Source organism: Patagioenas fasciata, chromosome 18 (assembly GCF_037038585.1).
Source record: "Patagioenas fasciata isolate bPatFas1 chromosome 18, bPatFas1.hap1, whole genome shotgun sequence".
Lineage (NCBI taxonomy): Eukaryota > Metazoa > Chordata > Aves > Columbiformes > Columbidae > Patagioenas > Patagioenas fasciata.
The window spans coordinates 3,270,154-3,295,102 of NC_092537.1; the positions used below are offsets into that span (position 1 = coordinate 3,270,154).

Below are 24,949 nucleotides of genomic sequence, written 5' to 3' on the forward strand. Positions count from 1 at the left end.
AACTCACAGCTACAGCACTGATTCTTGTCAATCAAGCAAAAAATACATTATCAGCGTGTTTCTTACCTTTGAAAGGTAACATAGTGTTGAAAATGCGTGTCTCAGAACGACCATTTGCCAAATGAAAACAAGAGGTAGTTCTGCAATTCACAGTTCTAAATCAACACCAGCATCATTTGACACATTAAGAGCTGGTTCGGGCTAAAACCAGCCAGCTAATAGCAGGTATCCTTTGATATGCAACCTCTGTAAATTGCAGCGCCATCATTTCATGTTAGAAAATCCTTTCCCCACAGCGAGTTCTGATTGTGCAGCCCTGCAGGTGACCAAGTGTTGGGTCCTTCATCAGGCTTCATCCTTAGTGGGCGTTTCTGAAGTATTGGGTGTGAAACATTCAACAGCACTAAAACCCATTTTAGGTATGGCCAGCTAAGGAGAAAAGCAGTTTCTAGTTTTGCTCTTCTTAGAGTGGTGTTTTTTTCCCCCTATTTTTGTCTCCTCGCTTAGTAACGTGAAACAAGGTTCTAACAAACTTCCATATAGCACATGTAAATGAAATGTAAATTCAGTATTTAAGGAAAGTGCCGTGAAACACTGACTTCAGCTGGAATGGATTCAGCTGTGCCCTGGCTTAGCCTCGCCACAATACAGTATATTTGTGGTGTAAATTGTCTAAAGGGTTGCCAGGCATCCCTGCAAAATATGTCCAAATCAAAGCTTGGGTCACTTCTAGAGGGGATTTTATTTGTACCTGGACTTCTTCTGTATGATGGTATTTGAGTATCTGTTTGTCTCCTGTATAATTCGCAATGAAAAACTTTGATTTTGTGAAGCTTTCCCCCTCTAATAAGCCTCAAAAAATCCAGGCAAACAAGTGGAGAGGTTGGCCTGAAACTCCTCCTGTGGGAAGAGCGTGAACAAGTAATACGGTTGTGCCTCTTCTTTTTGATTTTTCTAAATGAACTGCTGAATTTACCCGGTAAATCTAGCACTTGAAACAGATGTGACTTTGAAAAAAACTAATCCCAGTATTATTAATAGTGTATTATGGTCTTGGAAGCACAGCTACTGTGACGTAAGCCCATCAAAACACATTTCTCTGTTCAGAAAGTACGAATCTAAATGAGATGTTTTCTAAGAGATGGAATAAGAGAGGAGTCGTGATGTGGAGATGAAAGGGACCCGGGGCTGTAAATGCGAGCGGCCGCGCTGGTTCCGCTCTGCAGGCCGGGATGGTCGCCGCTCCGCGATGGAGATTCAATCTTTTTCCATAGAATTGCTCCCAATTATGTGTGTCCCCATAAATAGTTTTAGCCAGTGGACAGGTTGAAATTGGTCAATTCCTGTAATCATCGCCCAAGTAAATTAACAGGTTTTGGGGGCAACTGAGGTTGGAACATGAATTACAGAATAAAACTCCAGAGATGAAGTTCTGAGTAGGTTTCCTTATATTTTAGACCAAATTTTCCTTCAGAAAAATGAGACTTGAAGTGGCCCAGATGACACAACCTGCGACAGGATGCTGATATTAAATTGGACACCAGCCAGCGGGTCTGACAATGGCAGCCCAAGGAGATCAGAATTGCAGGTTGGAGAGGAGGTTTTGTGCCAGCTTATTCCTGTGGTCCTTACTGCACTTATACCTCTAACTTTCACATACTGTGACGTAGAGATTTAAACCATCCTCCAAATGATGGATACAGACGTATTCTACTAACACAAAGCGCTCGACATCGTACAAATTGCTCAATACTTCCAAATCGCATAATTAGACTGCATTTCAGGGATAAGAGAAAATACAGAGAAAACCCAAAAGCTTAAAATGAAATATCAATATTCAAATTTAAAAGGAGCATATATGTTGATGTCATCTTGTGATGTCCAGCTCCTGCAAAGTCGAGGTTTGACTTTGTTGGGCTGCCCGTTGGCTTTGTTGGCAGGGGAGGCAGAGAGGGAAGAGCGACACTTTCAGGCATAGATAGTAACTCAAAGAAGGATTTAACAGAAGAGGAAATTTGATTTATAATAGAAATTCTCATCTCAATAAATTACATTTACGCATTGTGTATTAAACAATGTCGTTCTGGCGTTAGTTTGTAGATAGGCACAGGTGTCAGATTGCTTAGCACATGGGATGATAATCACGTCTGCTCCTATATTACCTGCCTGTAATTAATTCAGGAGTGCTTTGCTTTTCTAGAAGAAAATCTTTTAGCTCTTCCGTGTCTCATTTCTCTGCCTGAGCTGCATTTCCAGCAGTGGCTGCCGGCTGGATCTGATGTAACGAGTGAGACCAACAGAGATCTCACCCAAAGCCTCACAAGGCATGGAAAAAATACCTTCTAGAAAAAAACACACCCACCTTCGAGTTTGTTTGTTTATAGCATAGAATTCTCGGTATAGTTTCCCTTATCACTTCCATCTCTAGCAACTTTGTGTTTCGAAGTTGCCCCGTTATCTGACTGTTTCCACAGGAAGCTTTATGTCCCATGTGTATTAGTGTTTAGAAGGCGAATTAGCTGCCTCGTTACAGCGTGCGAGCACAGACTCCCTGTATCTAGGCTGGTAAAACAAACATTGTGCGGTGGAGACGGACACAAACAGCTTTCCAGCTGTAATCCCTTGGACACCTTCTTTGCTCTTGATAGAAAACAAACTCACAAGAATCGTAGATTGTGGAGCAGAGGCAGGGAAAGCAGCAGATCTGAGCAGCAGATCTGACCCGCAGGCTCCTCGTGCTGCAGCTGAGCCGGGAGTTTGCCACTGGGGAACCAGTGAGGGCTTCAGCTTTATCCTATTTCGATCCAAACCGGGTTAGTTGTGGCGATTGGCCGTAAAAGTTACATTTTGGGTTGGCTGCATCTGAATGAGGTTGAAGCCATCAAAATAGCCTGAAGATAGAAGAAAAAGGGGAAAGGAGCTTGTGGGAAAAAAAAAAAGCTATTAAATTTGTTGTTGACTTAGCGTCATCTTGTTGCCCAACGTTCTATTTTGGCTTTGGCTACAAGTTAAAGAGAATTCACCAGCACAGTGTGGGCTGGGCCGTGGCATTGGAGGTCGTGTGGAAACGGGAGGAAAGACATTTAAATACACGAGCACTTAAATTTCTGCAGTATCATCTGCCAGGGTGGGGTTTTTGAAACCTTCCCCAAAATAAACTATTGACAACTTTAAAGATGTCCCAGTTAAACCTTTCTTCCACTTCTTGTCATTCTGCGGGTGAATTAGTCTAAATAATGATGAGCTTTCATTTCTCTTAGAAAGTGGAAGTGTATAAATGTTCGTCTGTTGTAAAAAAACAGTCACAACCCTCCCCCTCAAAAAAACCCCAAACCCACAGCAAAAAGGACACTTGGGCCTGGATGTTGTTCTTTGTTTTCCATTTGATTGTGTGTTTCAATCTCAATTAATTACTTGGCTTCCAAATGTAAAGCCTGTCCAGCTCTTTCCAGTATAATATTTAATAGTCTGCCTTTCTGCATCATCCTCTTAGGGATACAGATTGTTCTCACCATTCATTCTCTGCACATTTGCAAATACAGTTGCACAGATTGGGAGCCTTATGTTCCTTTCTGTGGCCTTTAATCTCTTCCTCTAAAACTTTTACATTTCTGTAGTCACTGTGATCACAAACACAATAAACCCGTCCTCCCTACAGGTTTTAAGACAATCCCAGATTACGTGGTTAGGAGAGGCAATAAGAGAATTAGAGCTAAGAAAGAAATCAGTCGTGTTCTCTAATGACTTCTTATTTTCTGCTGCTGATAGAATGAGAAGATTAAACCTCTATCTGCAAATCTTGTGAGGACAATCTAAGAAGGGGAGAAGCATAAATGATTAGACAACAACTTCTGGCAGCAAAGAGAAATGCAGATGTCATTCAGCAAACAGAGGGAACGGAGGAAATGGTCAGAGAGCAGCAAATAAGGCAGAGTTGAAATGGTTGAAGAATTCCTCCTGGTTTTGGCAGATTGGCAAAGGCATCTGTCATCCCCACTTCTGTCAGAGCATCTTAAAGGGAGAATTTAAAACCATAACGACTTTGAGGTGCAATGTGTGGATCAAGCTGTGACAGAGCAGGGCACATTTCTTCAAAGATGTTGGGTAATAGTCCCAATTTAGGTCCTTGCAATCGTGCAGAGATGTACACGTGACTAAAGGTATTGAGCTTGTACTTAAACCATACACTGACCCAGAGCCTCCGCCGACCTGGGAATGGCCATTGAAGAGAAATCTCCATTATTTTATTTAAAGCTCAGAGATTATGCTGAAATGCCTCTTGTTCCACAAATAGTTCAACTGATTTCATCAGGGGACTGCTCTGTATACCCGAGTTTGTTTGGGAAAAAAGCGAACGAGGAAGCCTATAAAAAGTGACCCATAATATATATACATATAAAACATAACAGTTATTTTTTTAAATGTCCCCCAGTTCTGAGAAAGAGCGCTACAGGGGCTGAACCTCTCAGCTCCAATTTGTTCAAATAATCAACATGATTTAAAAAAATTGTATTTTTAACTGTTCCCCCAGGATGAAATTAAATTAATTTACAAGAAAACTAAAATATTTATGCTTCCTGGAAACATTCACTATAGAACATTGTGGCCCAAAGGAGAAAACACGTCGTTAGCTTGTTACTGATCTTGACAGTGTGTGCACAACTTCCCTGAATGTTACAGCAATTCCTGATAAGCCTTTTAACTGGGCCCTATTTCCGAGTCCCAGAAGCATGAGCAGAGATGTATTGGCAGACATAGATTCACTGAGATGCCTAAATAATTAACTGATGGGCACAAGCACACAAACGTACTGCGCTGCAGATGCCAGTGACCTGCATTTTCAAAATAGACCCAGCATTTGCCTTGCACACGACAAGAGACTCGGTGCTCAAAGCCAAGGCCTAAAGGGTGGAAGTGCAGACAAGCTCTTTGTGGGCACAAATGGAGAGTGGAAGTTTCCAGCTTCAACCACAATTTGGATTCTCAGTGTAGCGGTGGAGTGTGACTGGTTCCCACATAGCGGTATTATCCCTAGAATGGAAGTCTGGGAACACCCGAAGTCTAGAACGTCAGGTTATTTATGCAGAGAAGGGATCTAGTTCCAAGATTAGAGAACACAATAAATGCAATCCTAGTTGTTGGCTTTGCTCCTTGTGCCGACGTCTCTGATCCAGAAGGTGTGAGGAGGAGCAGTGGGGTGAGCAGCGAGTGCTGGGTGTTCTTACACCAGAAGCTGTTCGTGCACAAGCCTGAAATACAAAATGTTGCACAAGTCATTGAAATCGCTTGTCACCGTTATTCCAGGTGGATTTTGTAAGGATGTTCTTCTGTTGCAGTGTTGAATTTCTTTTAACTCTTGCAGATTTTTGACAAAGAAGCTAAAGATCTGGAGCGAGAAGTCTGCTTTATTGATATCGCCAGTGATGAGATTCCTGAGCGCTATTACAAAGAATCAGAGGTAAGAGACAACTCGCTGGGAAATGGTGAAGAAAGGAACGTAAGGGGCTGCAGGAAAGCCTTGGTAGGACTCAAAACAATTTTATTTATGTATGAAATCTTGCTGGTTGGTCATATTTAAAAGCTTTCAATTAGAGGGGAAGCAGATAGCAACCTCTCTGTCTAGATTGCCTGATGCTCTCCTTTGCAGATTCCTCCTGCCTTTTGAAATGCTTTCACACCCCTATCAGAATACTCTTGATATTCAGCTGAATTCATTCAAAGTAGAAAAGGACTTTTCTTTGAATCATGAAGCTCAGTTAAACGTTTGCAGGTCTGAGCAGTTTCAGAATTCCCGTTGCCCTTATTCACATCCCATCCCGGTGGATCAGTCCTGAGCGCCGGCACAGCCGGACGTGTCGTGCTGGAGCGGGGCTGCTGCTCGGGGGCGACCGTGACACCAGAATTGCTCCATCGTGGCTCCAGAATTGCTCCATCGTCTGTTCGATAGCGCACGTCTCTGGAGGGCACGTTCCTTTTAGCTCAGTGCAGTCACCGTTCTGAAATCAGCAACCACCATGCAAATAAAGATGAGGTCTCAGACGTGAAGAATGATGGTTCGCAAGAAGTGGTTCGAGAAGAATGATCGGCTCTATGCTTGCATTTAATTTTGGAGATACGATTTGCCTCTGGAGCCAAGGATATATTCGTAGCTGGCAATGAGTATGGCAGCTGTTTGGCTGTACAAAATGGGACTGCATCATCATTTTTAGGATAGAAAATGAAGACTTGCCAATGAATATATTTCTTTAGCACAGGAGGCATGATCTTCAGACTAAAAAAGTCAGGTACTTGTTATCTTCCATTTATAGATCCTATTTCAAATTTTACATGCGGGTCATAAACCAAAATTACATCTACAGTAGAATGAGAAGTAATTTTATTAGTTTCCATAGAGAATGAAACCCATCTGGTTTATATTGTATAACACCCCGAGAAGCATCATAACGATCCCATCATCTTATTGAACCACACGGCCTTCTGGTCCCATGGAGGAATGAGATCTACTGGTGAACGGGTCAGCGTTTGACTGTAGTTTAGAGAAACCATGTAAGATTTTTCATCGCAGTGTGTACGCTTCCAAAAACCATCAACATGAAGGCAACATCCAGCTTTCCAGCTTTCCTTCCCATTTTTAATAGCCAACTATTAAGCATCATTTCCATGTGATTAATCTTACGACATAGAAAACCAGCCTTATGTTAAGTGAGAAAAGAACTGCAGTGTTTTTGTGTTGTTATTTCAAAGGCAAATCTAGAGACCTGATTCCAAGCAAAATGGAATTTTGTATGGGTTTAAACAACAAAAATAGCCCAGCATCTGTTGTTTTTTTTCTGTACCAATGGATGATTTGTATGTCGGCTACCAAATTCTGTTGCAGAATTCATACAAAATGGTGAGAACACCTTAGCATTTAACTGTGCACGTACTGTAATTGATAGCGAGTTAATAATAATTAATTCAATGTCTTCCAAAGTTTACAAACTATGGGGTTTTTCTGCTACTGTATGATGAATATGAAGCCAAATTCCCATTTCTGTTGAGGCCTCTTATATAATGTAGGGACTATAAAGAGACTTCTACTGTTGGTACATGTCATTTCTGTCTGTTTTCAATCAGAACAGCATGAAGAGGTAACTATGTAAATGAGAAACAGTCCGTGTTTTCCAAATCACAGTTTCAGAGAGAACTCAAAACCATTTACTGTAAGCGTTTGAAAGGTATTTCCGTTACGCTAATAACAACAATTTGGCTGCTTTATCATTTAATCTCAACTGATACCGAGTTTAAAGATTAAAAGTGAAGTACAATCCTCAGGATTTAAGAATGAGATCCCGCACGATAAGTGTTCTGACTCCGGTCCAGACAGAGCACTGAGAATGATGTTGTCTCCAGGCATGTACTAATCTCTTCATTTCAGTGGATCTTTCATGTGCTTAAAATGAAGCAAGTTCTGAATCAGGGTCAGCGTACTTAGCCGCTTCTAGAAATGAGCTTTAAACTTCTTTTATATCCTGACAAAAGTGCATCCCTCTTCACTTAAAAATATGCTTTCGTTTTTAACAGCAAATTTCATGATTTAGTTGCATTACTGAACATTAGAGAGGTGGCTTCAATCATTTGAACCTTTCACACGTGACTTGAGCTGCTTGTCTTTGGTAGCGCGGCTGGTCTGATCAGACGTGGCTGCTATTGAGCCGGGATTTGTGATTGCCGTTATTTTCAGCTTTAAAGTGCTCAGTTCTAAGCTGTTTGGATCAATACCGTAAGTTTTTCAGAGTGTTCTATATGAAAAGGCCCTTTCTACAGTTTGACTGTGATTTTTCTTTGATAAGTGCATGAAATAACTCATTGATGATAACGGAGTGAACCACAGCAGCTGGCGTGGTGGTTTTCTCATGTGGAGAAGCAGAAGGTGTGGTTGTGTTTCTATTCCACCGATAGCATCACCGGTATCATAATAATATTACAGTTACCACAGGAGGCTTCAGGAAATATCCACGGGACCCACAGCACCAGGCTCAGCACCGAGCAGTTAAGCAGCCGTTCTCTGCTTCCCAGCACCTATCATCTAAAAACCTATTTTCCAGTTGCCCTGACATGAGTATTATAAACCGATCCGTTTTCTTCCTTCCATTGAACTTATGTAATAATGATTCACACATAAAAAGACAAAATGTATAAAACATCTTCTTACGTATAAGACTGCATTTGAATTGCATAGCTCGTTTCGACTCGTGCTGGTACTGATGAGAAAGTGTTCTGTGAAAATGCCGTGATGGTTGAAGGAAAAATGATTAAATTCAACTGGGTACATATCTGCTTATTCTCCCCTCTATACATTAACCAAAATTGAAAAATAAAAAATACAGTTAGCTGGAGGCTCAGGGAGAGTTGTGGTTTCACTGAGGAACACTTTAAAGGAACCTCTGTCGATAATACCGAGTGATCTCTTGACCGGGATCATCCAAGTGATTTGAATTCCTGTAAGAGCGGAGGCTTTATCTGTCAGCGTGTGCACAGAGGGGCTTAAATCACCAAGTAAAGCGGGAATCAGAAGGCAGTTCTGTAGCTGGGACAGACACATCCCAGAGCCCAGCTCTGTGCTCCACTGATGGCCAGTCAAGAGTTGTCCTTGCCGGACACTGGAGGGGTCAAACTGCAGCAATTCTGGAGATCCCAAAGCAGTTGACCTAATTTTAACTTAATGACCATCTACAAACTTCATTGTGAAGCAACCACCAGAGTACTGAACCAGTGCTGGCACATCTTAAATAGAGCTTTTTTTTACGAGCACGGACCTGAAAATACTTAGATTTTTATCGATGTTTAAATGCGAGGTGCCACATTGCGAAAGCTTGAATCTCGATCCAAGTGAACAGGTTTGCCTGTTTCTCTGTAAGGAGTCACATATGTTTCCAAATCTGAATGTACGTATTGCACTGAATACAGAATTTTATAATTCTGTATAAAGAACATACAAGCCTACAGGTAAGAGTAGTCGTACATTTTGTAAAGTCATTTCCTACTGACTTTACTGTCGGTGAATATGTATCACCAGCCATCATGTATTCCCCATATAGACATATATATTTATCTGAATTATAAAAAAAGAGTAAAACTGAGCTATGCTGAAGAGCGATGGCCTCAAGTGAATCATTCATTGAAATGAAACATTTACTAAGATGTGAGCTACTGAGCAAAATGTTCTTTGCCACCATATTCAAGTTCTCCAAATTAACAGTGTTTCATTTCCTGTTTGTAACAAAGCGGTTGAGAGTTGGACAAAGGGAACAAACTTCTTCAGTTACCTCCAAACAGAAAGATTTTGCGCAGCTGCTGCAATGTTCTTCTTCAATTGCTGACTTCTCTGACTTGAGCGCAGCTGCAGGGTAATAGGTCCAGCTTACTGCTGTCCAGGTGCTTTCGGAATAACAAAGCGTCTGTCACATTTCAGAGCCAGAAAATGATGGTAGTTGGAATAATAAAGCTGCCGCAGCACCCCCGGTGAACGTGCACAGGTCAGTGCAGGGCACAGAGAAGCAGATGAAAATTCCCTTTTCCTTAGTGACTCCAGTCGTGAGCTCACATAAAGCCTGGCTGGATTATCATATTTTAGCACCTCATCACTGTCCCAGTATTTACAGTTCTGAAGTATTTAGCTGGCTCTTCCAGAAAATACATTTTAATGGAAAATCCAAAAAGAGAGAGAAAAAGACAAAGTCTTTAAAAAATTACTCCATATAGCTCTCTATAGTGGTGTTTTTACATCAACAAATCTTTGCAGAGCCCTCGCTATATAAGCTGAAATTCAAACCCTAGCAGGTCCAGCTGATGCTGAAATGCCAGATCGCATGTATTCAAACCATGAAGGATTGGTTCCGAAATTCAAGATCAAACAAAATGGTCTTTGGCCTAAAGGGGGAAAATCTGACTTCACTTCAAAAGGCCAATGGTGGAATAGATTGCAATGGGAGTCTGAAAAAACAAATCCATGGGCAGGAAGAAAGGAAGGAATGAACAAACGAACTAATCTTGGGGATCTTTATAGTGTGGAATCTTCCAATCATGCCCGCTACCATGGCAGAGCTAAGGGAAGGCATGCACCTTCTGATTTGGAAGTTTTCTGTAAATAATGAGTGTATTTTATTGTTTAACTTTAAAAAATACCATCTCAGAATTAAACCTGAAAAGGCACAGCAACAACCCAGTGCCATATTGTCAACACGGTGCTGTTTGCCTCCTGGAAAGGGAGTTACGGTTCCGCATCTGATGCCCGTGACGTCTGCAGCCCAGGAGGAAGGTTAAGTAAATAAAAGCTAAACACTAAATAATAGAATCTCTAACAATAAGCTTGCTAAGCTGGGGGCTGCCAGACATGGCCTAAGTAAGAGACACCGGGAGTGCTGTGCTTGAAACCGTGTCCATGACACTGTGGCTTGTGTTTTATTTTATTGTAATGTTACATTTTACTCTCAAATAAGCCCAGCTCGTGGGTAGTGACGTTTCTGCTATGTTAGCAGAAGGGCTATTTTTAAATCACTCTGCACCTGGCAGTAATGCATTGCAAATACGGAGTAGGTTTTGCTCCTCTGTAGCAAAAGGATTTGCCAGATGGGCCTTCCTAATAAATTGTGTCTGATAAAAGGACAAGAAGGTTGTTCAAACAAAAAGATTTTAGCTATGCCATTACATTTAAAACAGATTGAGGATTTTGCCAGTAGATAAATTAAGGGGAAAATAGTGAATAGACGCGGTATTCTTTGGATGATGACTCCTCTAGAAAGGAAGGCATGGGTGGCTAGAAACAAAAATAAGGCACACACAAAATTAACCATCTAAATCACATAAAAATGAGGTCAGACCAAAGATCAGCTGGGTCTGATCTGCTCTACCTGACTGACCTCTGCAGTGAGCTACAGCGCCCGAGTCTGTTCCTCTGAATTCTTTCTGGTTCCTGGCTGCCACTCCTCAGTCTGCAGTTCTGTAGCATCAATATGTGAACGTTTGCAGCAAGGTGGGAATTTCCATAAAAGCTATTACATACAGGTTGCCCAAAGTGTCCGTCATTGCCTGGCTCCTCACTTGAAACTGTCCAGCCAATTTGGGACTAAACATCGTGTCCTTCAGCAGAATGACCGCAATTAAGGGAGGCGAAGGTGCCACCTCCGGGCGCTGCGAGGGGAATTTACAACCAGGACGGATGTCGTGGCTGAACTGCGTCGCAGTAGGGAGATTATTTGTGGGCCACCAATGTGGGAACAGTTACCACCGTGAATCCCCTTGTGTGCTGGGTTAACCACACACCCAACCGCGCTGTTTCCACAGGATCTAGAGGCTTCTTGCAGTTCGAGCGAGACACGAGTTTTCTGCACGGCCGAGCAGTCACGCGGGGTAGCTGTTCCTTATTTAATTTTTATTTATAAATTCTGAATACTTGACACTGGCTCAAATTCATTACATTAAATCCCTTTGGACTGCAGTGGAGTTATTCCATTATAGATCTGGTTATCGCTGAAGGGATAGAATGTATCTCTGCATAACACTCAGGTTTATTAAAGTGCGTATTTGCAATGCTGACTCAATAGCCCCATCGCGCTGGCCCCGTACGTGTCTGAGGAGCAGCAGCCCCTTCCTTACACTGAGCTAATTTCCTTTATTTTTCTTTCTTTTTCCTTTCTGAAGATTATGTGTTAGTTCTTCCCTTTTCATCATTATTATATTGATTGCTTTGGGCAACAATCAGTTCTAAACCAACTCTTTCAACCAGGGAATATCTAGATCATTCTGAGGTCAAGCTTTTTTGGGTGGGAAGATTGGCAGCAGCCTGTGCCGATGAGTTGTGAAATACAGCGGTGTGTTGCTCTGATATATGATGACGCTGAACTGTTTCTTATGGTGATTTAACATTGAAACCTTATTATACAGAGAGCTTAAGGTTTCTATTTAGAAAGGAATATGTCAGCAATAAAAGCCATGACTTTCTTAGAGGAGGAAGACTGTCACCTCATTAAAGAAGCTTTAAAGACAGAGCTTCATTTTATAGATAAAATCAGAAGCCAAGTCAGAAGGCAGCTATAAACATCAGAAAAAAGGAACACTGAATGATATATAAGCTCATGCTGAATCAAAGAAAATTGCGATCAGAGGAGTCTTATCAATTTGTTGTTTTTTCTCCTGATTGTCTTCCATTTAGTACGTAATTTAGGCACACACTTATATACTTGTTTAACTGCTTTTCTACCAAAGGATGGCTTTAAAAGATCTTCCCAGATCTCAGCTTTGGGGAAGGTAACGCGGGTGAGCACTGCGGGTTATTCTTGAAGACAGATTTTAGAAGTGCCACTATGAAGTTACTGAAACCACATTCTTTTCAAGCTTTGAAAATCAATGCTTAGCTGTAAATTATTTCTGTTTACATGATATAATTAGCAGGGTTAGACAGAAAGTGAAATGGAATTATACCAATGTGGAAAATAACACTTTGATAGATAAAACTGTATCTTGTACAGATAAAGTGAACTTTAAAGATGGACTAGTGTCCTCATTGGTTTTTTGGTCTCGCTGTGGTAATTTCAGCACCAATTTCCTTGACTTTCTAGTTTGTAAAAGAGAGACGGAGTTGGAATTAGTGGGTGTTTTGCCCATAACTCAGCTGTAACCAGCAATAGCTGAACTGGAGCAGTTTCATACTTAGCTGAGAGCTGCTGAAAGTGGCATTGTCGGGTCCCATCGGGGTTGGTCACAGCTCAGCTCTGGCAGGATCTCAGGACAACCACGGGTAGAAAGTACCTGTAAGTCACGGTGTGGGAGTCGTGGCAAAGCCACCTCTGAAGAAGCAACATTGTTTTTTTTTCCAAAGGCCATAAATAACACTTGAAGTGCATTGCATTGTAATGACTTGCAATAACTTATTTTTCTATAGCAGACAGTGTCCTAGATGATAAGATTGTCAAAGCATCTCCAAGAATACGCTGCCATCGATTCAGTGACTGTTGGATAAAAGACAGGATTGGATTTTAGAATATCCTGGTGCTTATTTAAGTCCACTTCCTATTACTTTTTCTTAATGTTTATTAGCATGTTTTCATATTTTATGTCTTACCAAAACATTTACTTCAGCAAACTGACAAACAGGATTTCCTCTCCTGCATTTCCCAGTATGTTTCCTGTGTTTTGCAGGACCCTAAATATTTCAAGTCACAGAAGACTGGGAGAGGCCAACTAAAGGAAGGCTGGAGAGAGACCCATCAGCCAATTATGTGCTCCTACAAACTTGTGACTGTGAAGTTTGAAGTCTGGGGACTTCAAACCAGAGTAGAGCAATTTGTGCACAAGGTCAGTGATGCCGGAGCTGTTCCTCACCCTACACAGGAGCAGAACTGGAGTGGTGTAGAAGCTCGGGAGGGAGCTCAGATCTGGAGCAGAGTCTCTGGATATGAACCTGACAAAATCTGGAGCTGCTCAGGTCTAAGGTTGAGAAAAACAGTAACATTTTCAATACTGTGATAAACATGTGAGCTGGAGTATTTATGAGTATACCAGAGTACTGTATGTGTAGCAATAACCTGCAGAATTTCCTACAGACAGGTAGTGGGAAAGTTTTCCAATTAGTCTACTAAAAAATTAATGAATGGCGTAACAGCCAAATGATAATAATTTTCAGAGTATTGACCTTCCACATGTTTAAAAAACTAACAAGGAAAAAGAAGAGTTCCAGAACATCTAATTGCCCAGAGACTAATGGATTCTGTACGTGTTCCCCAGCGGCTCCCCTTGCCAGGCAGAGCCTCGCTAATGGGGTCCAGTGAGGGCAACAGATCCACTTCAAGACCTTCAGAGTCAGTATGGCTGACTCCCTAGGGCATCTCTTTTTAGAGACAACTGAGTATTTTTCACTTTAAATCATGTTGAAAGACAGGAGTGTTATTTCTGTAAAACGTGTTCTTGCTGCAGAGGTGTTGAACCTTTTCTTCTTTCCGCAGGTGGTCAGAGATATCCTATTGATCGGTCACCGGCAGGCGTTTGCCTGGGTTGATGAGTGGTACGGTAAGTGTTCTCCAAATTTAGCCCATTTCAAAGGGCTGATGCAAAGCCCATTACAATTAACAGCAGATTTCCATTTGCTTTCATGGACCATCAGGTCCCAACAGAAGTTGTTCATGAGGGAGATGGAGCCGTGTTCAGTTTTTCTGGAGCGTATGGAGCTCGTTTACAGCAGGTTCTGTGTAAGGAGTTGCCAGCAGGCAGCACACAGGGCCACACTTACATCCCATACATCTCAGCATATACACATCAGTCCCCTCACCCTGTATTGCAGGCAGGTAGCAATAAAGCTCCTTCCTAAAACTGCATTAACACGCAGTCATTTCCACACTGCAGACTCCTCAGGCCTCTTATCCAACACAATTTCAGCTTTTTAGGAAAGTTTTGAACTGTTCGTGCAGATTCCACTGAAGAAAAGAAGGAGCTTGAATGTCCTTGCTGGAAAATAGATAAAAATGTAAAGCGCGCTGGGTCTGATTCAACAGCAGCTGTGCAAAAACTGCTCTGAATCCATGAACCAGCTGCAGCAACGGGCACTCGCAATAGCCCAGAGTAATCTGAATATCAAACCAGCCAATTACGTTTTATAAAATAAGCTCCTGGGGTTTGTGCTTTTTACTTGTATTTTCAGTAGGATGAATCCGTAATCACAGATACTTGTAGAACGGTTTCTGAGATGTTCTTGTAACATAATAGGAACTTGGGAATATATTTAGAAGGTTTATTTAGACCATCCTTAAGCTTCAGGTAATACCATTGTGGGCATTTAATGGATAAGAATGACACCTGTCTGTCGTCAGAACTCAGGAACATTCTGCGTTGCTTAAGAACGGCCAGTCAGCCCAGCTGGTGCCGACATGCAGATTTTCCCATGTTAACTCTGAATGCACCCAGTCACAAAGAGTCTTTCCACAAATGAAATCTTGTGATACAAAATTATCTTGTAGATTTTTACTATCATGCCGAGTTCTTCTACTAAATAAAGTTGTGGACTTCTAGAACGTAATTGTCAGGCTAGGCACAAAACCTAAAAAAGTTTGAGAAGGACTTGGAGATTATGTAAGTCAGCTAAATTGAATCAAATAATCAGGGTAATAAAATCAATTATTAAACAACATGTTATGTTACGGGTATTACTGGTTGGTTACTGATACTGTGAGTATGAATGTGTCCTGTTGTTAAATTTACTAAACTGTATTTTGCTTTATTATTAAGAAAGCTATTTTCACAGAGTTATTTACTAATAAAGAGCATGTTCTCTGCTTGGCAAAACGCATCCTTAGCATGTTACTGACATGGCTTGTGAGCTTGTTTTCCGTTCCAGATAACAGTAAAAGGCTAACAGAGTATGAGTTAGTGTGTTCCACGTTTCCTTTCAATCAGAATTGTAGACTGCGTTTCATTTTCACTGATAAAGCATTACATTGTGCTACTGATAGAACAGCTGAAGTTATACCTTTCCTTAAAAGCTGTCTCATAAAATGCAGCAAGAGCCTGAAATCACAAAACGAGGAGTGGTGTGATACAAGAATTTGCAAATCCAAGTGACACATAGGAAACTTGAGACAAACGAAAGCCCAAAGAAAAAAGCACAGTGTAGGTTACCAAAGCGGTACACATTTGCAAGTGTGCTGTGCTATTAACGTGCTCTGTAAGTTCTGTGAGGACAAAGTCAAAGGCTGTTTTCATGAAGCTCCGAAGTTACCAAACTGGTGTAAAGAACAGACGGAAATTCTGACACATTCACCTCTGCCTTCTTCTCTTTATTGAAGGCATGGCAATAGTCAGAAGAGTAAGATCGCAGGTCAATTAATTGGAGTCTCTATGTTTGTACTGGAAGTGTGGTTTATGACAAATCTTTGTAAAATGTGTAATAATTGCTGTGAGTTACAGAGCAAGCACGTAACAGATTATGCACCAGTTTGACAAGATCAGGCATGCCCAGACAATGATAAACGAATTTACTGGAACAATCAGCCTGATTTGTAGAATGTTTCTGGTTCTTACAATTCATTAAATTGCTTGAGGCTACAAAACTGTTAACGTAGTCACTATTAATTCACTTACCAGTATAATCAAGTGTAAGTTTCTGGCATCTAAGCTGATGTGTGCTCTAACAGTAAGAATGGTTGCTGGTTATGAGATGTACTATGCAAAGATAACATAAAATCTTTTTGAAAGTTCCTGGAAAGGTAAGTAAATATTTATAATATTTCCGTATCTATCCTTTATTCCAAGAGATCTTCTAAAATCTCTTTAGAAGATCTTGGCCTTTGCCAGGGCCTGCACCTCAACACTTTTTGCCTACCTTATGTTACACAGATACTCCTAAACAATTTCCACTCCTTCCTGTTCTCTGACTCCCTTTGACTTCACCTTCTTGCACCTTCCTTGGCTGATATAACTGCCTTTATGAGCCAGTTTTCATAAAGCTAGTTGCTCCATGCTTTAAAAATTCTTTTTGGCTTCTGCTGAAAGATCATGTGTTCCTAGAACCTTCTCCTTAAAAAAAACCCATAAGTTTGCATTGAATCAATGGAAAATGCCAACAATTTTGAACTTTTTACAGATATGACTATGGATGATGTTCGAGAATACGAGAAAAATATGCATGAAAAAACCAACATTAAAGTTTGCAACCAACATTCATCTACTGTGGATGAAATAGAGAGCCATGCCACAGCAAGAGTATGTCCATTTTTAAGCATATTGCCCATCCTCACCTGATACACCTGCACAGATCAGAGAAGAGCAACGAGCTGATCTTGCTGAGCAGTCAGTGGAATTTGGGGGAGATTTTGCTTCAGTAGGAACAGAATCTCTCTCTGTGAAGTGCAATCCTGCCTTCCGTTTGCACTGTCAACCACCACTGATGTAAGAAGGGTGGGGTTGGGCTCTTCTCCAGCTCCCCGGCTTCCAGGAAACAGAAATCTGTGTAAAGAGAAAGTTAAACATCAGTTAAAATGCAGGAGTTCAGAGTGGTTCAGTCAAAAAGCCAGGAACACGGGGAGTGGAAAATTTCTATGGGACTGATAAAATGGTAAAAAGACAAAGAATTATTCACTCTTTTCAAACTAATTTTAATGTTGTTATTGATTAGCTACCAATAAGGTGAGAAGTATTTTCAGAAATGTTTAACAGCAGGTCTGTGAAGGTTCTTTGATTCAGATTCTGGGAACTTCCTAAAGTTTTTAAGTTCCTAATTAATAGAAAAGATGCAGTGATATTTGCACCTGAGATGTTATTCTTTCTTTATTTCAACTATTTGTGCTGTAGAACTCAGTGATGGTTCTGCTCAGGTAACAAGCGTGGGGCCCGGCCAGAAGGGCCACGTCTTGAGGTCTTTCCTTTGTTCTTACTCAGTAAAAATTGTCACCAGCCTGAAAAGATGCTGTCTGAGCTATAACCAGAAAGGTGGTTCTTGAGTTCGTAATGCTGCAGCTCCGTGGCCACCAAGGTTACTCCTTAGCGGAGCAGTAAGTTGAGAATCAGTTCTGACTTAATTCGAAGTTTGTCATCCTCAATTCCCATGTGGCAAAATTGCCATTGAGGTTGGCACGGAAATGGACATTAAAAAAAAAAGCAGAGAGTCTGAGCCACCTTATCTCAGGGTAAGGAGTTGTTTTACTTGAGTGTGTGTCAGAACAGAAGTGAATTTAAAGTGAGCGTTAGCTAAAAAGCCAAAGTCAACTGAGAGGACAACAAGTATTTCATGTCTGAATTTAAAATGGACGGTCTTTGAGGTCTTACCACTTAGTAAGACTTCGGTAAATCTTTGCTTAAATGGCCAGTAAATTGAGAAATCTTCCTGTCTTTCACTTTCATTTATCCAAGACAGCTTTTCTTTCATGTTGTACATAAGTCCTCAACCGAAAATAACTGAAATGAATGCCCGGGCTCCCTTTGATGTTGGGGGCTTTTACGGCCTTTGGGTTCAGAAACACCGCACAGGGTTACAGGTGAAACAAAATGTAAATCAGCCAAACAGGTTCAAAGTATCTCCGGCGCAGGTAGGTGCAGTTTGGCTGAGATCATCTGTTTGTTTCCACCGCGTATCTCAGATTTGCAACCAGCTCGGTGCTCACTCCTGATACCCGGCACAGCAGCGTGGGCTGAAAAGGTCCCCGGAATGTCGCTGCAGGGAAGGAAAACGGCAGCTGGCAACACACACGCTTTTCTTTATTTAATAAGATGTTGTAATACAACATAAAGCTGCTTATACATAACATTTGCAGCCAAGGGTACAAATGCATGCAGCTGGGTAATAATAAAAAGTTTGATGTTGTGAAAGTATAGGATTCTATCATATACATGGTAAGCAGCATCGCCAGGCCTGTGTCTCAGACACCCAAATATGCGAGAATTTTAAATTTATTTAAATGGTAGTGGGTTTTTTTCTGAGGGTTTTTTTGAGCTTTCAGAGCTCAGAGAATCTATACGGTGGTTTAATAGAACCTTACCGCTAAATCATGGTCTTGAAAAAGAATGCCGTATACCATGAGAGCTATAAAGGAGTCACACAAATTGACAACACTGGTAAGGGAAGAGTAGAGGATGCTGGTAGTCGTGTCTTTGGCATCAAAGAACTTGGGGCTTTTTTGTTTGATTATGAAACATAAGTTACCCGTATCCTACCACACTCCCACATCAGTTCAGTCAGAGGTTTCTTCCTTTACCCTCCAAACGTCACCTGAACAGGTTTTATTAGCAATCGTGGGGCTGGGGACAGCCAGTAGCAAAATTATTTATGTATATACAGGAATGTAAACAGAACCCTCAACTGACTGTTTCTTTTAATCATATCTTCCAAAGGTTTAGTGTAATTTATAAAATAATTACCCTGAGGGAACTCAAGAGATATTTTATTGGACCACTTTCGCTGTGTCTTTTTGTCTCTCTGGGAGTAGTCAGCTATTTCAGTATTTAGCAGATGGTGGGTTTTGCTCTGTTCTACTGGTAGATAGGAATTTGCTGAGTTTAATTCTGTGAATACTTCAAATTTACAATCTTAACACCGTGTTCAGTGGAAACCATGACATTTATCCCACTTGTCTCAGCGGACATCTTGCCAGGCAATGTAGACACAAAGTGGCGGGTTTCAAAGAGCCTTGCTGCTATTTTGCTCAGGTTTTCCCTTTGTAGCAGATGTCATTCGATTTCAGAAGTTGCGCAGGGCTCAGCTCGGAGCCCATCCATGCTGGAGTCGCTCTGCCCTCTTGTGGGTTCTCCAGCGCTGTCACACGTTGTCACCTCAAGTGCTTTGCCATTGCGGAATGACGTGAACTTCTCATCTCACCTCTGTTTTTCAGGCAATTAAGCAGTGGGTTTGTCAGTTGGCCATAAATGTTTAAGGACAGATTCTGGGTGGAAAAGTTGGAAAGTGTGTTGTGGCCTTATCAAGTGATAAAGGGGAATTCTTTAGGCTTTATGAGCAGAAAAGCAAAGCAGCCTCAGTTACGTGCGCGCAGCTGCACCTCGAAGGCAGTAGAACCTGTGCAGGAGCGGAGAGAGAGTTTTTCATCCCTTGATAATTGCAGGAGACAAAGCGATGACAACCCTGTACTCATTCCTGCTCATAGTTTAGGTGAAAAGAAAAACCAAATAAAAACCTATTAGTTTGATTTTGTTTGAGTTCTGAAAAATTCTATTTGCTAACTGTGTATCTAAATGTATTCTTTAATTGCCTGTGAAATAGCTTGATTTTTCCAGCAGTTACGGAGGTAGCACTCTTGATTCAGTTCAGACCCAGGTAGCAGAACCATTAGTCTGTGATTAATGTACTTAACTTCTTTTTCTTTATGTAGCCGCTTATTGTACTCCCATCAATGCATCACAATAGGAAGGCATTCATGTGGAGAATCACTTAATGAGATGCATGATAAGCAATCCCCGACTTAGAATTTGGATGGAAATCGTTTAACTGAGTTAATGAAATGATCATTTGGAATTATTCTAACGTGCCTCTGTCTGTCTTTCCTTCTCATTGAAGACATGACGATGGATGAAGTCCGAGAGTTTGAACGAGCAACTCAGGAAGCCACCAACAAGAAGATCGGGATTTTCCCACCCGCAATATCTATCTCTAGCATTTCCATGCCTTCTTCGACCCGCAGCGCTCCGTCTAGTGCCCCATCAACTCCTCTCTCCACAGATGCTCCTGAATTCCTAACGGTTCCCAAAGACCGGCCTCGGAAAAAGTCCGCTCCAGAAACTCTCACTCTTCCAGACCCAGGGAAAAAAACCCTTTAAACCCCCGCAGCATGTTTCCTCCTGATAAGCCATGTCTACCACAGCAAGTGACGTAACTTCATTTCTACAAAGGTCATGGTGGTTTGTAGGTTATTTTTTCGCTTAACAGAATCTTACTGGTGTGGAAAGGTTACTTCTTTCCTCAGACTTGATCCTTCAAACCTTCAGAGAAGTGCATGCAAGAGAACATAGTTTATATATTCCTAATGTAGTGTTTCAAGCCATATGGTGCATCTTACTGACATATAATGAAATAGTCTGAGGGGAACCCTACAAAAGAAAAGAAATCGTTCTGTAGCAGCGTTCAACCTACGAATTCTCATCTAGGTCATAGCATTTATAATTAGGAGTAGGTGTATAGTAAAGCTGCCAAGGGCTTGTGAGGCAAATTAGCGCCAACTAGAACGCAGGGTTAACAGGAAACAAACCCTCCCATTCTCTTCTTTTATAGCCAATTTTAAAACCGTTCCTACACTCAGGCTTCTCCTGTATATTCATAAAACTTTGACCTGTAACTCGTTGTACTTGAACACCAACAGCAACCGCTCAGATTCACATTCTGCTTAATATGACTCAGGATTTGGGGCCTAGCTAACAAACACAAAACTTTTCAAACCTAAAATACCACTGTATCCAAGCCCCAGTTGTAATTAATTATACTGACTTTGAGGCCATTGAACTATTTCTATCTTGCACAGAATTTGTAAAAGAAACCACCTGTTTCTTGTAGATAATGTATTTTAATAGCTCTCCCCTGTCCTTTTGTGATCTCTTTGGTCCGTATTGGTGTTCATCAATGGTGTTCCATGTGTAAAATTGAAAAAAGCAGCTAAATTGAGCCAGTTGAGAAGCAAAACCAATGAATTCTGTCCTGTCTTCACTGGAAGAAGGGTGGTAGTTACGCTGTAAGACCTTGAATGTAAAGGGAAGAAAATATGAGACTCCTTTTTCTTTCCTGCCTTGCATCTTCCCTAAACAGCACAGTCTCCTCTGACAGAAAGCTGGTCCCAGGCTTTACTGTCATCCCTAGGGAAGGACTGAACAAAACCAGCCACTTCAAGAAGGAAATGAGTGCTGGGGCCGCTCAGTCCGCACAGGGTGAGGTTAAGGAAACACAAGTGCTGTGCCTGGTCTGCATGTGAAATCTCTCTTCAGTCTCAGGAACCAGCATGTAGAAAAGGATGTTTCCCCATAGGGAGGTGTAGATTGTTGAAGGAGGAGAAAAATAAGTAGCAAAAGTGGTCTCTTCCTTCCTTCCTTTTCAAAATGTAAGCTCAGTGAGAAACTTTGCCTGCTAACCCGGTTTGGGGTGCTTTGTTCTCTTTCATACGCGTTGCTATCTGTTGAGTGCTGGCGGTGTCTGTCTCCTGGTGGCTGTAGTAGGCGTTGAATGAGCCGCTGTTCAATGCCCGTGAATGATCCTGTTACCTGAATCATATCATCAAAGTGGGTGATATTTGGTACCACCAGTGACATGATACATGGATTTAAAAACAGAATGTAAAAAAAAGAGAGTCCTGCGGAGCTGAGCTATCGTGGAATATTGAACAATGTTTGGGGATGGCCTTTCGCCTGGATGGGGCATTTGTGCCACCTTCTCAGCGAATGGCTGTGATTGCACTGGCTGAAATGCACTGAACTTCTCAACGGCTGCAGATCCAATAGACGTTATGTCAAATGTGTGATTTTATAGGGTAGTTTTAGTAGCAGGAGAGGTAACTCCACTGCCAGCCTGCACTGAAAACAAGTGTATATGTTTGATAGCTAAAATCCTCTCGCTAGCAAACTCCGGGAGCTCTTGGTTGGCTGTGTGCTGACTTGAGGCATTCTCCCACTTACTGTCCATGTTTTGCTTTGCTTTGCTTCTCAGAGCTGGTAATTCTGTGTGATTAGCAAACAAATGGGTGATGATTTGTTTGTTTAAAAAGAAGCTGCTGTAATGATGCAAACAAAACGTTCCTACATAAGTTTATGATTTCAGCTTAAAAAGTGTGCAGATTAAGTATTCATGGTTATAACTGGTCTAATCTTTTTCTTATTATTTATTTAGTAGCAAGATTGGAACATTGGCAGAGCGGGGAAACCTTTGAAAACATAAAACATGGTTTGGTTGTTTTTTCAGTTCCTGAATTTGGCCTATGTAGAAATAGTCTGGGTCTGCTCCACCTCAAAGTCTGTTTTTCAATGGATTTTTTCCTTGCTCAGCCCTAGTCATGATGTCCTTGTGCTTACATATTATTGTTTCTATATACATTTTGGCATCTGGGTTTGACACAGCCGTACTTTTACTCATATTCAACGGATTGATTTCCAATCCCTTGCAGATACATTGATTATCATCTTACAGTGTGGGGATAAGGTGTGTATGAAAATTATTAACACACCTTGAATAGGACACATCTTAGAAGCTGCGTCACAGAGATGTAGGGAAAGACACTGGTGGTGTAATGGAAGAATGAGGCTGCTTCATGCTGCCACAGCCCTTCCACCTTCTCAGAATTACCAGAGTTACTGACCGAACAGCCTGAACTCAGCGTTGGCCACAGGGATCATGATCAGCCCTGTTGCCTCCATGTTGCTTCCTAGTGAAGGCAAAGAAAAAGATCAGTCAAGTGTCGTTGCTTTGGATAAGAAATACCCCAGGTTTTCAGTGCCTGTGTAAACAGCCTCTGCTGCCTCCTGCTTTGCTTTCCCCATCAGTCATCACCCATTTGGTCAGTATGATCTTTAAATATCTTTTTCTGTTGGTTGGGTTTTGTTTGCTTTTTAAGGTAGGGTAACTTTTTCTAGAATATTCCCAGCAAACACATCAAAAAAAAACCCCACACAAAATTAAACTAAAAGGAAGGTCTGAATATTTCAGTGTAACATCTTGAGGCAAAGGGTTGTTTTCATTCCCGATTTTGTCGCAGTGCTTTCTGTTGGATTTTCAAACGTGTTTATTAGGAGGAAAACAGAGAACATTTTGCAGGTGTTCATCGCTGCTCTTGCAAAAATGAAGTCTGTGGTGATTTGGTGAGCACATCTCAGAGGCCGGTGCCAGCAGCAGAGCTGAACAGGCACCGTGGCTGCGTGCGTGTCTCTGCCGCGGTGACTGACCAACTACACGATGCGGCTCTGCCAGAGCTCCACAAGGAATGTTTCATCAAGGACAGTACCGTTCGGAGCAAATAATGTGATTATTTTGTTTGACTGGGTATTAAAATCTCCTCCCAGCTTTCCTCAAACTTTTATGTGTTTCGTATAGAACAATCGTTACAAAATAGCTGGCAATTCGTTGCAGTTTTTGGAAGGGTCGATCTGATAAATTTAAAAAGGAAAGAATCCGTAGAGACTATGAAGAGCAGCACATTCCCAAAACACATATGTAATAGGATTTCTTCTGAATGTAACGTTCAATTTTGTAAATGACTGGATAAATCCTATGGAAAGAAACTATTTGACCTTATTCTTTGGCTTTTTTGATTATTCTGGAAGGTGATTTTGTGACATCTAGTAGCCAGTTTGCATTAATTGCTGCTGTAGAGATTTTGAAATGGAATTATTTGTTCCTTGAATTTTAGTTTGTAACAAGACCGCTGTATTTCGTTAAAACTGCTTTGAAGCTTGCTGCACTATAACCTCAAAACAATGTGCTGTCATTTGAAATAAGCCAAATGTATATGCTTTTTATGAATTAGTGAGTGCAGTAAGAGAGAATTCATTATCCTGTCAATAGGAGCTTTTCTGTTTCCATTGTTTGGACTTGGTTTTATATGTGTAAGTTAAAATTGCTAAATAAGTCTAACAATGTTTTGCTTTAAATGAACAGCATGGTCATTGAATTACAATCTCCCGTAGTTTTGTGGTGTCACTAGAACAGGTTTCATTGTTTTATTTCATTTCCGTGATAATTCCACATGAGACTGACTGTCCAGTAATTCAGTTCTTTATCTAGAGCGATATGGCTACATTAGGCAATACATCACCACCATCAAAAAAGGACCAATTTTTGAAAAGCTTTGCATGTTCAGTAATGCAAGGCTCAGCAGGAGAATTTGATTGTCATCTTTCTCATTCACATCACTTAGTTCCTGATTTTTCCAAGTTATTTATTATTTTTAATATTGTATTTTTCCTTGCATTGTGTTGTAAATAAACTACCAACAATTATTCTTTACAATTGTGGCTATTGTCTTTTACTCCATTAACATTTCCACCCCCAGCTCTGCAAGTCGCTTCCTCAAAATTAAAAAGCACAAAGAACTGGCTTCCTATGGATAACTTAAAGCACTTTAAATATCTACTAGGTTTAAGTGTTCCTCACCTTTTTAAAGATTTTATCAGGACGGGTGCCCATGGGTCTGGTGTTCGCCCATTCAGTTGTAAATGCCCCCTTGGTTGACAAGGAGGATTTTCAGCAGGGGGTTGAATTCTCTCTGCAGGGTTTGGCAGCCCGGTGGTGCAGGAAACACTGGAAAAGAGACCACTGGAAATGTCTCCGGAGGTAAGAAAGAATCCTCCGTCCCTTGGCTACAAATAGTTTCATTATAGTCAACAGGAATTTCACATGTACAGTGATTCTTTAAGCTTTCAAGCAGAGGTTTACTCCACAGAAATAAAGTTTTCTCTGCACCAGAAAGATGGAGTTCAGCATAAAAAATGCTTCATGGCAGGG

The 24,949-nt window shown here is 41.2% G+C and overlaps 1 protein-coding gene across 1 annotated transcript in view; it reads left to right on the top strand.

The window, feature by feature from the left end:
- The window catches only part of PITPNC1 (phosphatidylinositol transfer protein cytoplasmic 1), a 62,288-nt gene extending 42,117 nt beyond the window's left edge, over positions 1 to 20,171 (top strand). Inside the window, exons 7-11 of the mRNA XM_065852147.1 lie at positions 5,363 to 5,458; positions 13,180 to 13,335; positions 13,983 to 14,046; positions 16,613 to 16,731; positions 20,033 to 20,171. Coding sequence (XP_065708219.1) covers positions 5,363 to 5,458; positions 13,180 to 13,335; positions 13,983 to 14,046; positions 16,613 to 16,731; positions 20,033 to 20,038 — 441 coding nt within the window. The 3' untranslated portion in view covers positions 20,039 to 20,171. The remainder of the gene's footprint in view (positions 1 to 5,362; positions 5,459 to 13,179; positions 13,336 to 13,982; positions 14,047 to 16,612; positions 16,732 to 20,032) is intronic.
- Positions 20,172 to 24,949: the final 4,778 nt, after the last annotated feature.